This window comes from Haliotis rubra, unplaced genomic scaffold (genome assembly GCF_003918875.1).
Source record: "Haliotis rubra isolate DU_JTF1 unplaced genomic scaffold, ASM391887v1 Scf933, whole genome shotgun sequence".
Taxonomy (NCBI): Eukaryota; Metazoa; Mollusca; class Gastropoda; order Lepetellida; family Haliotidae; genus Haliotis; species Haliotis rubra.
In genome coordinates this window covers 313,533-326,408 of record NW_025767672.1, presented here as the reverse complement: position 1 = coordinate 326,408, position 12,876 = coordinate 313,533, and the positions used below count along the sequence as shown (strand labels likewise).

The 12,876-nt window shown below is 44.1% G+C and overlaps 1 protein-coding gene across 2 annotated transcripts; it reads left to right on the top strand.

The window, feature by feature from the left end:
- Positions 1–631: 631 nt before the first annotated feature.
- LOC124264633 (vitelline envelope sperm lysin receptor-like) lies at positions 632–12,823 on the top strand. 2 transcript variants are annotated; one of them, XM_046699374.1, is made up of 10 exons: positions 632–779; positions 2,159–2,204; positions 3,104–3,146; positions 3,541–3,722; positions 5,182–5,336; positions 6,949–7,097; positions 8,170–8,257; positions 8,532–8,685; positions 10,005–10,047; positions 12,663–12,823. In XM_046699374.1, exons 2-10 carry the CDS (start codon positions 2,166–2,168, stop codon positions 12,794–12,796), a joined length of 987 nt encoding a protein of 328 aa, XP_046555330.1. In that variant the 5' UTR covers positions 632–779; positions 2,159–2,165; the 3' UTR covers positions 12,797–12,823. The 2 variants fall into 2 exon arrangements, with proteins under 2 accessions (XP_046555330.1, XP_046555331.1); XM_046699375.1 differs by having other exon boundaries at positions 639–775; positions 2,154–2,204.
- Positions 12,824–12,876: the final 53 nt, after the last annotated feature.

The window sequence follows — 12,876 nt, the reverse complement described above, 5'->3', positions numbered from 1 at the left end:
AGCGGACGCCTTAATCACTGGGCTACCTCACCCCCCATCCCCACCCCCAAGATCGTGAATTCCCAACATTACTGGTAAGAAATTCTGAACGAAGCCTTTTCAAACTGAATCCCAAGTTTGCGAACAATTGAAAAATGTAAAATACATTCATGCGTAATGTTATGTTAATTGAGGCTCACAGTTTTAATGAAATTATATATACTATATGTTATAGCTTTGTAATTGTAGCTGAAAAGATAACTAGTCTACATACACAATTCCACCTTCTATATTAGTGGATGGTCGGAACCAAATCCGAAACAAACGTTATGAACAGATTTGAATTTTCTGAGGCTGAAACAAATTATCCTATTTGGTTTATTTGAAATTAAAATGATACTTCCAAATTATCTCAAATGACCCAACCGCCTGTCTGCCTCTTTGTGTGATTTGGGGTGGTGGGTAGCCTTGAGGTTAAAGCGTTCGCTCGTCACGCCGGGTTCAATTCCCTACAAGGGTACAATGTGTGAGCCCATTTCTAGTACCCCCCGCTGTGATATTGCTGGAATATTGCTAAAAGCGACGTAAAACTAAACTCACCCACTAAAACTCACTCTTTGCGTGATTGCGTGTCCAGCATTTGTTGATGACACCTCATCCGGCGACTCCAGGGACAGTGCGAAGAGCCTTCAGTTGGCACATCCGGGCCTTTCGCAACAGACGCACGTGCAGTTGACAGTTCGTTTACCTTCCCGACGTGTGCTGTTGTGCAGCTGGTTTACTTCGAAGCAAGTCATTCGGTATGTTTTCTGTGTCAACATGGTCATTGAAATACAATATGTTCGTGTATATTTTAGAAGAATTTGTTCAAATGTATTGGCGTTAGCGCCAGTAAGTTCAGCATACATTCGACCTGAAACTTAGTGATAAAAGTAATGATCACTGCATACTAGTTGAACTTCCGCCCGCCATGATGTTTCTTTGAAATATTCTATATGACTTGAAGTGTTAACAAATTCAATTACATTTGGTAAGGTAAAAATGTGAAGCATGGTTTACGGGCGGAAATATTCCCCCCCGTGTCGACTGTACGTATCACTTGGTTCTGTTTAATTCTGACTTGATTATTTACAGACCGCTTTAAACAAACAGATGGTTCTTTTTAAATGCACATTTTTCACACATAGCGTCGTATTTGAATCTCGGGGCACATGTTCTGGATCATGCACAAACATTGAAACGATTATATAGCTCAATAGATACCATTGGACACAAATAAATTATAGGCTACATACAATATTAATAAAAAGTGCAATATTGATGGAAAATTATGTGAATGGATCACTTAAAAGTAATCATGACTACAGTTGTTTACGAGAAGGTGAAGTATGTCCTGCTCTTCCGGTAGCACCAGCAATGTACACGCAATTTGAATAAATACTGAAGTGCTTCTTTGTCGCTTAACGCCCAGCAATTCGTCAGTTTGTAAACAAACGAGTATAAAATATCTGTGTTCAAAATGTGCTGTGGCACGTCACAAAGATGCGGCAGTTTGCGTGATCGTGGTTCGAATCCAAGATTCGCCTCAATTCTCTGTGTTCACCAGCCTCATGGGTTGCACGAAAATAGTGACCGTGTTACCTTATGCCTTTCATCATACAGTAATCTGACTCGCCTCCCTCAATGCTGTTTGCATTGAGATTTCGCTACTATTCAATTACTTCAATTTAAAATACTATAGTATTAAATTTTCAGTGGGTTCCCTAAAAATGACTGTCCTTACTGATCATGTGATGAACGGGAGACAAAATATTTGCTTCCGGTGTTTCAAATCAATGGCCTTAAGAGAGGGCGCAGGCCTCTGAGGCGCCGCAATTAGCTCTGCAGAGTAGGGACATTGGGAGGTATCGTTTTAGGCATATGGGAAGACTTGGGTGGGTGTTGTGTTGGTGTATTGGGAGTGGCGTTGGTGGTGTTGAGGTGAGGTCACTTTGTATTTTAAAGTTCTGTGGGCGGGAAATTACTCTGTGAAGGTTAATCTGATGCTGATTACAGTAATCCGATGTTTCTTTGTTGACTGTTTAACGCCGCACTCAACAATATTGTAGCTATATGGCGGCGGTCTATAAGTATTCGACTCTATACCAATACCATGAACCTCCTCCATTCTGTGTTTCAGGTCAGGCATGGTTGTGGCGGACGCCCTGCTCACTTTTCTCTGCGCGGTGAGTGGATGTACAGTCATGGTTATTTACTCGGCATATGGGGGTGGGTGGGGTAGCCGATTAGTTAAAGCGTTCGCTCATCACGCCGAAGGCCCGGGTTCTATTCCCAACGTGGGTACAATGTGTGAAGCCCATTTCTGGTGTCGCCCGCCGCGATAAATGCTGGAATATTGCTAAAGGCGGTGTACAACCATACTCACTCACTACTTGACGTATGTTTTACCTCAGGTCCTTTGACATTGTGCGCCCCGGGATGAGGACCGGAATCATCTTGGAAATTTAATCGGCCTCTACAAATCGTTAATGATACATGTTTGATTATCTGGTTAGACAAGAATGAATGAGTTGTTTCTCGCCCCTTTTGGCAATGTTCCAGCAATATCACGGGAGACACCAGAAATACCCGTGACACCTACCCAGGTAGACCCGTGAAGATCCGGCTTAGAATTAGTCTTCAGTAACCCATGCTTGTCGTAAGAGGCCCTAATATTCCTGGAATATTGCTTAAAGCGACGTAAAACTAAACTCACTCAGTCACCGTGGAAAGAGTTCCTTCCGTTCCCCCAACTCTAACTGTAAACCTAACCCTAAACCTAGCCCTAACTTAAATTTTGGACTTTTAATCATTTTGTGAGTTCTCTAGTAATTGTTGTGTTAAGTTTTGTTTATAATTCTAGAATATTTATACATAATATTTGGAATGGGGGAACGGGAGGGACTCGTACCGTCACCGTATTTAGGGTTTCAAAAACGTAAACGGCTGAGAAAAAATTGGCTTCTCACTCACATATAGCTAACAGGCCGTGATATGATTTGAACACTCTTCAAAGTCGTGTTAAATCCAACTCGCTCATTTAATCTTGGCTGATGAACATTCAGTGTAGGTTTCACCATTTCAGTCAACCGTCTGGGCCGCCATTCCCAAAGGCTACATTTTGAAAGGTAGGTTGATGTTTTGTCTCATGTTGGAGTCTCAAATACGAAATATGTGGGACGAAAATGTGATTGTTGACTGAATATTCCATAGTAATAATCCCCAACATCCATGCATTTGTCTCTGGGACCTTAAATCTTATGGTTTCTAGGTTTGTCTGTTATATACACGGACTCGCCATGATACAACTGAAACATTGTTCCAAGCGTCCTTGAACTCAAGTAGCCCCCACATCCTTACATCTTGACTGGATCTGGTACTCGCGACCCTCTGAAGTCGCGGATGGTATCGGAAGCCAAAATGACATTATTTAGATATTTCCTGCAGATTTAAGCATGTATTAGACTACGTAATAAATGAATTTGATTAATATTTCACGTCTAAATAAGTTAATGATTTCAGCAAAGCCAGCCTGTGGCCCTGACGGTGTTTCTGATGCAACAATAACCGTGACCTCGGACTTGGAGGTGAAGGCCAAGGCGAAGTGCGCCGGCGGACTGGTGGACTTCCAATACCTTGACTTTGCCAATCTTCAGCTTTCTGTGTCATACCCAGGTCGAGGATCATCAAAATGTGTCTTTAAGGTACGGCATTCTTTATTATGAAATCATTGCACTTACGATGTCATAAGATTCACTACAGCAATGACCCGTGAACATCCGGGTTAGAATTGATCTTCAGCAACCCATGCTTGTAAGAGGCGATAAAGGGATCGGGGGGTCAGGCTCGCTGACTTGCTTGACACATGTCATCGTATCTATGTTGATCTGATGTGGCCCAGACTCTAACTAGATCTCCTCCCCATTGTCTAATCAGGGCCGTTCTTCCGTATCTTCTTCGATTTCCGACGCGAGATGACGTTCATACCCTATCACGACACCGTTATTTCTAGGGCTGCGCGATATAACCGGTTTACCGGTATTTACCGGTTCAGACATGAAAACAATACGTATTGCGATACGCTGATCGAAAACCGGTATTTTGACATGCATTCGGAAAACTTCGTAACACTCGGAAATCTTCGGATATTTCCGTTTTTTCATTGTTCTTTTCGCTGTTTCATTAGTGCCAAATGTTACTTACATTTTCATTTTTCATGATTAAAAGTTTTTATAAAAGGTTAATCAATCATAGTGATTTTGTTGTGTTTTTGCTTTATAATCAAGCATTAACTCGATTATAAGTAGTTTTGTTAAAATATAATCCTTGCAATATATTGCAATTCATATCGCAATATATGCTTCCGCATCGCAATATGAAAATTCTCTGCAATACCCAACCCCTAGTTATTTCACAGGGAATATTGCCGACAATTCGGTGCCATTCAGACAAGCTGAATGTCGACGCAAAATGACTAACTGGGCTCCGTCTAAACTTGCCGATATGTGTATTTGCGAATGTCCGCATTCGCATAGTTGCGATTTACAATGAACTCCGACTTTAGGATATATTCATGGTTATACACTTATTAGACCGCGTCATACCAAAAGACGTTAAAATATGGTACTTGTTGGTCCCTGCCTGGCGCTCAGCATTAATGGGTACAACAAGGACTGGTCGGCTCGGAGTCAGTATAATGTGTCTGAGTGGGGTATTCATGCTTCACTGCGGCATGGTATCTCAGTGGGCTAGCACTATAAAACCAGCTTCAGTCTGGGCTAGTACAAGCAGCCACACATACACATACACACGCATGCACGTCGTCATATGAGCGAAATATTCTCAAGCACGACGTTAAACCCAATTTCACCTCACCTATACACTTATTAAAAACTCGAAATGTCATTTGATTATCCGGGTAAGAATTGTTTTAGCAACCCATGCTTGTACCAGGCGAATAACGTCATCGGGTGGTTTGGCTTATGCATGCCTTAGTATCCTAGCTGCGTAGATCGATACGCATGTCAATCATTGGATTGTCTGTTCCAGACTCCTATATTTAAAGGTTGCATCATATAGCAGGACAATTGCTGGATGAGGCATTAAAAACAAAACGTGATGATGCCGAATGATACAAGCTCTAAACAAGTATTTCTACTTCAGCAACGTCCTGGTGCCAAAGTGTATTCGGTCGACGTCGTGATGTCGTACGGGGAGCCGAACAACGTTGTACACCAAAGCACTGAAGAAGTCACTTTCACCTGCACGTTTGACTCCAAAGGCAAAAGCAAAAGCCCTTCCCAGAAAGTGGCAGAAAGGTTTGTCTAATCAAGGCAGAACGTGCAATTGCAAGCTGCCAGTGTGGTTCCGGGCGGGGTTGGGCTAGTGGTTAAAGCGTTCGCTCGTCACGCTGAAGACCGGGGTTCAATTCCTCACATGGGTACAATGTATGAAGCCCATGGTGATGTTGCTGAAATATAGTTAAATTATTGTTAAAAGCGACGTTAAACTATACTCAATCACTCAGAGTGGGTGGAACTGGTAAGATCTGGTAGTCTAGACAGTGTAATTTTGGTACCCCTCTGACAAGCACAAGAATCAGTACTATAGCAAATATATCGTGTTAGATTGTTCGTCACCATCTTAAATCGACCGAGTGGTGATTCCAACCCTGAAAGGAAGAAGGATAAATGGATTATAAAGATATTTTGTTACCGAAATCACTGAAAGCATTATGGTTTGTTTGTACCAAAAATGGTTGCGGCGGAGGACGAGCCTGGTGGTAAAAGCCTTCGTTCGTCACGCCAAAACTCGGGGTTCGATTCCCTTCGGATTCCCTGCACTGACATTGCTGGAATATTGCCGAAAGATGGCGTTACATCATGAACATGTTGGATTTTGCATGATGAAACCGAACTGCAGTAAACCCCGCTTATAGCGACCACGTCTATAACAAAATGACGGATATAACCAACTGATTCTTTGGTCGAGGCCACTTGCTGCATAATTTAGTCGAAATACGTATACCGATCTACGGTTACAAGAACTAACATTAGTGGTACGAATTCGTTATATCTTAGACCAGAAGAACAGTTCGTCATAGGCGCCATTTCGTTATAACCGAACAAGCAGCTACACGTCCATTTAAGAGTAATATCTTCATGAGCGCTACTTCCTGAACAGGGGCGGCGGGTAGCCTAGTGGTTAAAGCGTTCGCTCTTCACGTCACGACCCGGGTTCGATTCCCCACATGGGTACAATGTGTGAAGCCCATTTCTGGTGGCCCCCGACATGATATTGCTGGAATATTGCTAAAACCTCACTCACTCACTCCTAAATATATTTTGCCTCACCAAGGCGGTGGAGTAGCTTAGTGGACTAAGCGTTTGCCCGTCACTCGGTAGACCCGGGTTTGGTTCCCCACCAATGTGTAAAACCCATTTTGGATGTATCCATGATATTGCTAAAAGCAGTGTAACACCATACTCACTCACTCATTCACCTGACCTTGGCTAACGTAGGGCGGTGGGGTAGCCTAGTGGTTAAAGTGTTTGCTCGTCACACCGAAGACCCGGGTTCGATTCCCAACATGGGTACAATGTGTGAAACCCATTTCTGGTGTCCCCCGCCGTGATATTGCTGGAATATTGCTAAAAAGCGGCATAAAACCATACTCACTCACTCATCATAGTAACAGAGGACTAACGGAATCGGGTGGTCTAGCTCGCTGACTTTGTTGACACATGTCATCGTATGCCAATTGCGTAGATCGATGCTTATGCTGTTGATCACTGGATTGTCTGGTCCAGACTCGATTATCTACAGACCGCCGTCATTTGGCTTATACATGATGAGTATTGCTGAGTGTGGCGAAGAAAAACTAAACTCACTAACGTTCATCATAAGCTCTGTTGATTTGTTCTGTTACAGCCTGATTGCACCTACAGTTCTGCAACAGAACAAGGGTGTAGAAGCGACGAAGTCAACATTTGCTATCTTCTTGACCGATCTTGTTGGCAGGCCAGTCAGAGACCCAGTCAGCCTTGGTCGGGTTGTACAGTTGTATGCAACAAGCAACGGTTTGTATTTATGATGGTCAATTCATAGAATTCCCGGGGCGATTGGGTAGCCTAGTGGTTAAAGCGTTTGCTCGCCATTTCTGGTGTCCTGTAGCTTCCAGACTAACTGACCCGTGAAGATCCGGGGTAGAATAGGTCTTAAGCAAACCCATGTGCTTGCCATAAAAAGGCGACTATGCTTGTCGTAAGAGGCGACTAACGGGATCGGGTGGTCAGTTCCGCTGACTTGGTTGACACATGTCATCGGTTCCCAATTGCGCAGATCGATGCTCATGCTGTTGATCACTGGATTGTCTGGTCCAGACTCGATTATTTACAGACCGCCGCCATATAGCTTGAATATTGCTGAGTGCGGCGTAAAACTAAACTCACTCACTCACACTCCAGACTAACTTTTATCATTACATTATTGATGGGACAAAGGGGACGGAATCGTGGAAGAGTTGCCTCCTTTTCTTGTGCAAGGATCCGATGCTCGTGGGTTTGAATCCCAGATTAAACCTGATTTGTACACTTGTTTGTTTTTTAGTTCCATTCCCGTGCTTATTGGTTTCACGAAAGTTGTAAACGTCTTAAAATTAAATTTCACATGGCTTTCATTTCACATCAAGCCGACTATAACATACGTAAACATTAACTCATTATATTTACGTATTTGACCGCCTCCGTGGTGAAGTGGTTAGAGCGTCCGCCCGGAGAGCGGAAGGTCGCGGGTTCCATCCCCGACCGCGTCATACCAAAAGACGTTAAAATATGGTACTTGTTGGCCCCTGCCTGGTGCTCGGCATTAGTGGGTACAACAAGGACTGGTCGGCTCGGAGTCAGTATAATGTGTCTGAGTGGGGTATTCATGCTTCACTGCGGCATGGTATCTCAGTGGGCTAGCACTATTAAACCAGCATTAGTCTGGGCTAGTACAAGCAGCCGCACATACACATACACACGCATGCACGTCTGTCATATGAGCGAAATATTCTCAAGCACGACGTAAAACCCAATTTCACCTCACCTCACCTCACCTCACCTCACCTATTTACGTATTGTTTTTGTGTGAATGAATGTTTCTTTTCAGGTGGTATGAATGAACCGGGTTTCCATCCAACGTCTTGTGATGTTCTCGGCTCCAAACCTGGTACACGATACTCTATTCTCCGAGGAGGGTAAGGATATACATATAAACTCAGCTGAGATTTGAGCTCAATTCTGATAACTTGTATTCGTACGTTTGCCGTGATTCCTAGGTTCATTGTATCTAGACAAATGCACACTGTTAAAGTAAAAAAAAAACTTCCATAAAGTATATTTTCAAGTTTGTTATGGTATTTCAAATTATTTTTCATTCGCATAACTTAATATAACTGAACTCTTTAGAGATGCTTGTGTGATATATGCAGTTTACTAAATTATCAGGAGATGGAAATGCATTCTCTACAGGTGCGGAGACGGAATTGTATTTCCGAAGAACACAGGTTTTTATACATTCGGCCTAGAAGCGATAAGTCCGTATTTTAAAGCGTTGAGTATAGCTGGCAGCACAAACGTCAAATTCGAGTGCAACTTCACCGTGTGTACTCAGCCGTGTGATGGGGTAAGTTGAAGAAAGATTTAGACAAAGCCATATCCACTAGTCCACCAATACTACCCATGAGACCTTAAGACCCATCCTATATGCCATTCCCGTGAAGGTCCGGGTTAGAATGAACCTTCAGTAACCCATGCTTGTCGTAAGAGGCGACTAACGGGATCGGGTGGTCTGGCTCGCTGACTTGGTTGACACATGTCATCGGTTCCCCATTGCGCATGTCGATACTCATGCTGTTGATTACTGGATTGTCTGGTCCAGACTCGATTATTTACAGACCCCCGCCATATAGCTGGAATATTGCTGAGTGCGGCGTAAAACTAAACTCACTCACTCCTATATACCATTACTTGATATACTTTAGTAATACGAAAGAATCGGGTGGTCCTTCACTTTTGAGTACCATATATCACTGTGGCTTGGATGTAATTAAGTTTGACCACCTAAAACTGGATGATGACATGAAAGCGCCATGCTGTCGGGAGCGATATCGCAACGAGTAACCATAGCCCCGCGTCGCGAGTTCGACATTCAACCCCGCGTCGCGAGTTCGACATTCAACCCCGCGTCGCGAGTTCGACATTCAACCCCGCGTCGCGAGTTCGACATTCAACCCCGCGTCGCGAGTTCGACATTCAACCCCGCGTCGCGAGTTCGACATTCAACATATTTGAAGGGGCACGCCGATTCGGCTATCATTCATTGTACCGTTGTTGAGCACGTGCAGTACCTGTTATCTCTGTTCCTCCTACAGTTGTGTAGCACGTGCAGTACCTGTTTGTTCTGTTCCTCCTACAGTTGTGTAGCACGTGCAGTACCTGTTTGTTCTGTTCCTCCTACAGTTGTGTAGCACGTGCAGTACCTGTTTGCTCTGTTCCTCCTACAGTTGTGTAGCACGTGCAGTACCTGTTTGTTCTGTTCCTCCTACAGTTGTGTAGCACGTGCAGTACCTGTTTGTTCTGTTCTTCCTACAGTTGTGTAGCACGTGCAGTACCTGTTTGTTCTGTTCTTCCTACAGTTGTGTAGCACGTGCAGTACCTGTCTGTTCTGTTCCTCCTACAGTTAGATGCCCTCCATTTTAGGTGCCACCATACATAGGATGACAGTTTCATTAACAACGTTTTGAAGTAATGGGTACAAAGATCCTAAACAGCAGTCAGTGTTGGGTACAGGGTATTCAATGCCATTTACCATATTGACATTTACTGGACTATTCGCTATTTTGAGGCATTTGCAATTCATCCATCTCATTTGAGACAAACGGGCTGTATACGTGTATTGCCGTTTATCTGGAAAAGCTACATGTTTTGTATTAAATTCTTTAGAGTTCCTGTGATTCAACCCGAAGACGCAGAGATGCACAAGAAGGTATGATATAAAATGAACTATAAACTAATGCCCAAAAGAAACGACACCACGTGTTTGGAAGGACATTAAAGAACAACATAACGATACAGAAATTTTAGATTGGTATATTTCAATTGAGAATTTATTCAGTAACACGTGTACAATAATTCATTTCAATCAACCCTTTACAATCAGGACAGGCCTGTAAAGACGTAAGGGGTCCAAAATGAAAATATAATTCGAACACACATGACGAGGCAATTGCAAGTGTGGAAAATGTCACAACAGACGTTTGAAAGTCACGTTAGTACCGGGTATGTCCACTGTGAGCGTCAAAACACGCCAGTACACCCGGATGCTGACTGGAGGCATAGGGCGATTTCTGAGTTGGCGATCGAGATGGTCCCATCAGTGTTCGATAGGGTTCATATCCGGTGAATATGCAGCCAATGCTAAAACCTGAATGTTGGCGTTGGCGAGGAAGTTCTGAGTCAGCCTTGCTGTATGTGACCTCGCATTATCGTGCTGGAAAATGGTTCCACGAGGCTGTTGTTGGATGAATGGCTCCACAACTGTTTGTAAAATTTCATCTCGATAACGCTGTGCATACAGGTTTCCTCGAACAACGACAGGCCTCGTTTTGGTGTCACTGGAGATTCCACCCCAAACCATTAAACCTCATGGCCGGATTTGATGAATGCAATCTGTGCCCAACGTTCACCAACTCGTCGGTACACATACTGTCGACCATCGTTCCTGAAGATGTGAAATCTGCTCTCGTCAGAAAACATGACCCGTGCCCAGTCTGTTGGCTGGCTGTTGAGGTGTCAGGAACCCTCAGCGGTAGGGGCGACGTGCGCGGATACCATGAGCCTGCAGTCTCCTGTGCACGGTTTATCCACGTGTCCAGTGTCCCGTGTCCCGTGTCCCATTGCCGTCCTTGCCGTTAAGGGGCGGTGGGGTAGCCTAGTGGTTAAAGCGTTGGCTCGTCACGCCGAAGACCCGGGTTCGAATCCCCACATGGGTACTATGTGTGAAGCCCATTTCTGGTGTCCCCCGCCGTCATGTTGCTGGAATATTGCTAAAAGCGGCGTAAAACCAAACTCAGTCAGAAGCGGTTCAGCAGATGAAGTACCCGGATGTGACGGTCATCAGTTGGCGTGGTCACCCGTTGTCTCCCGCTTCTCGGTCTGTCTCTTGTCCAACCTGTTTGACGCAACCGCTGCATTAACTTGATGACTGTTATGCGCGCTCATCCTAACTTTCTGGCGACGTCGTTTTGCGTTACTCCCTATTGGACCATTCCGACGACTCTCTCTCTCTGTCTCAATCGCTATCAACCCGTGAAGGTCAGGGGTTAGAATGAACCTTCAGTAACCCATGCTTGTTAGAGGCGACTAATGGGATCAGGTGTTCAGGCTCGCTGGATTGGTTGACACATGTCATCGGTTCCCAATTGCGCAGATCGATGCTCATGTTGTTGATCACTGGATTGTTTGGTCCAGACTCGATTATTTACAGACCGCCGCCATATAGCTGGAATATTGCTGAGTGCAGCGTAAACCTAACTCACTCACTCGGTATCAAGGGTGGCATTTCTTTTGTGTGCTTTTTGTTGCTGTAATCCCAACGTGTCGAGTCCGCAGTTTTATACAGTTGAACTGCTCGTGCGTTTCGTGCTACGTTACGTAACATCATTTTGGCAAAGTGCGCATTTTTCTCTCAATTGGAACAAATGTTCCCGAATTTTTACATCGAAACTTTTGGTTTAGAACATGGGAAACGCTCAAATATGTTTTCATACAAAAAGGAATACTTAAAAAAAATGAAAAATGTTTGGTATCGTTTCTTTTGGACATTAGTTTAAAATGGGTTTCCTATGAAGTGTTTTCGATTGATGTCACACTGTGTTCAAGATTTGTCACACTTGTCAGTATCTATTTTAAACAAAACGATGCGTATGTTTTAGTGGTGGCGGTTAGATAGTTAGGATCTCTCTCTCACCGTGGCAATGGCCTTTTAGAATTGGTCTTCAGCAACCAATGCTTCCGTGGTGTAGTGGTTAGAGCGTCCGCCCGGAGAGCGGAAGGTCGCGGGTTCGATCCCCGACCGCGTCATACCAAAAGACGTTAAAATATGGTACTTGTTGGTCCCTGTCTGGCGCTCGGCATTAATGGGTACAACAAGGACTGGTCGGCTCGGAGTCAGTATAATGTGTCTGAGTGGGGTATTCATGCTTCACTGCGGCATCGTATCTCGGTGGGATAGCACTATAAAGCCAGCTTAAGTCTGGGCTAGTACAAGCAGCCGCACATACACATACACACGCATGCACGTCATCATATGAGCGAAATATTCTCAAGCACGACGTAAAACCCAATTTCACCTCACCTCGTAAGAGGCTTTTAACGGGATCGGGTGATCGGGCTCATATCTCGGTCGCTTAGATCAATGCTCATAGTGCTGATCAGTGGATTGTCTGGTCCAGATTAGATAAATTACAGACCGCCATCATATAGCTGGGACATTTCTGATGGCGGCTTTTCACAGCTGCACAAACAATGCCGTTGGAAATGGTAATTTGATTGTCAAAAAACCCGTTGTTAAAGTCTTATCTCAACATTTCTTCCTCGTAGATGTAGCGACTGGTGCTGGACAAATTGGCATGATGGAGACGAAACTGTATCAAGTTGACACACGGCGTAAACGTACATTATCAGGTCGAAGCCGCCCTCGGAAATCACGAAGACTTTCAAAACTGTGGGTGTAGCCAGAAATAAAAACTTTTTGAAACACATAATGCATGACCTTGTTAAACGTTTCACTGAGCTTTCGTCAAGGCTTAGACAT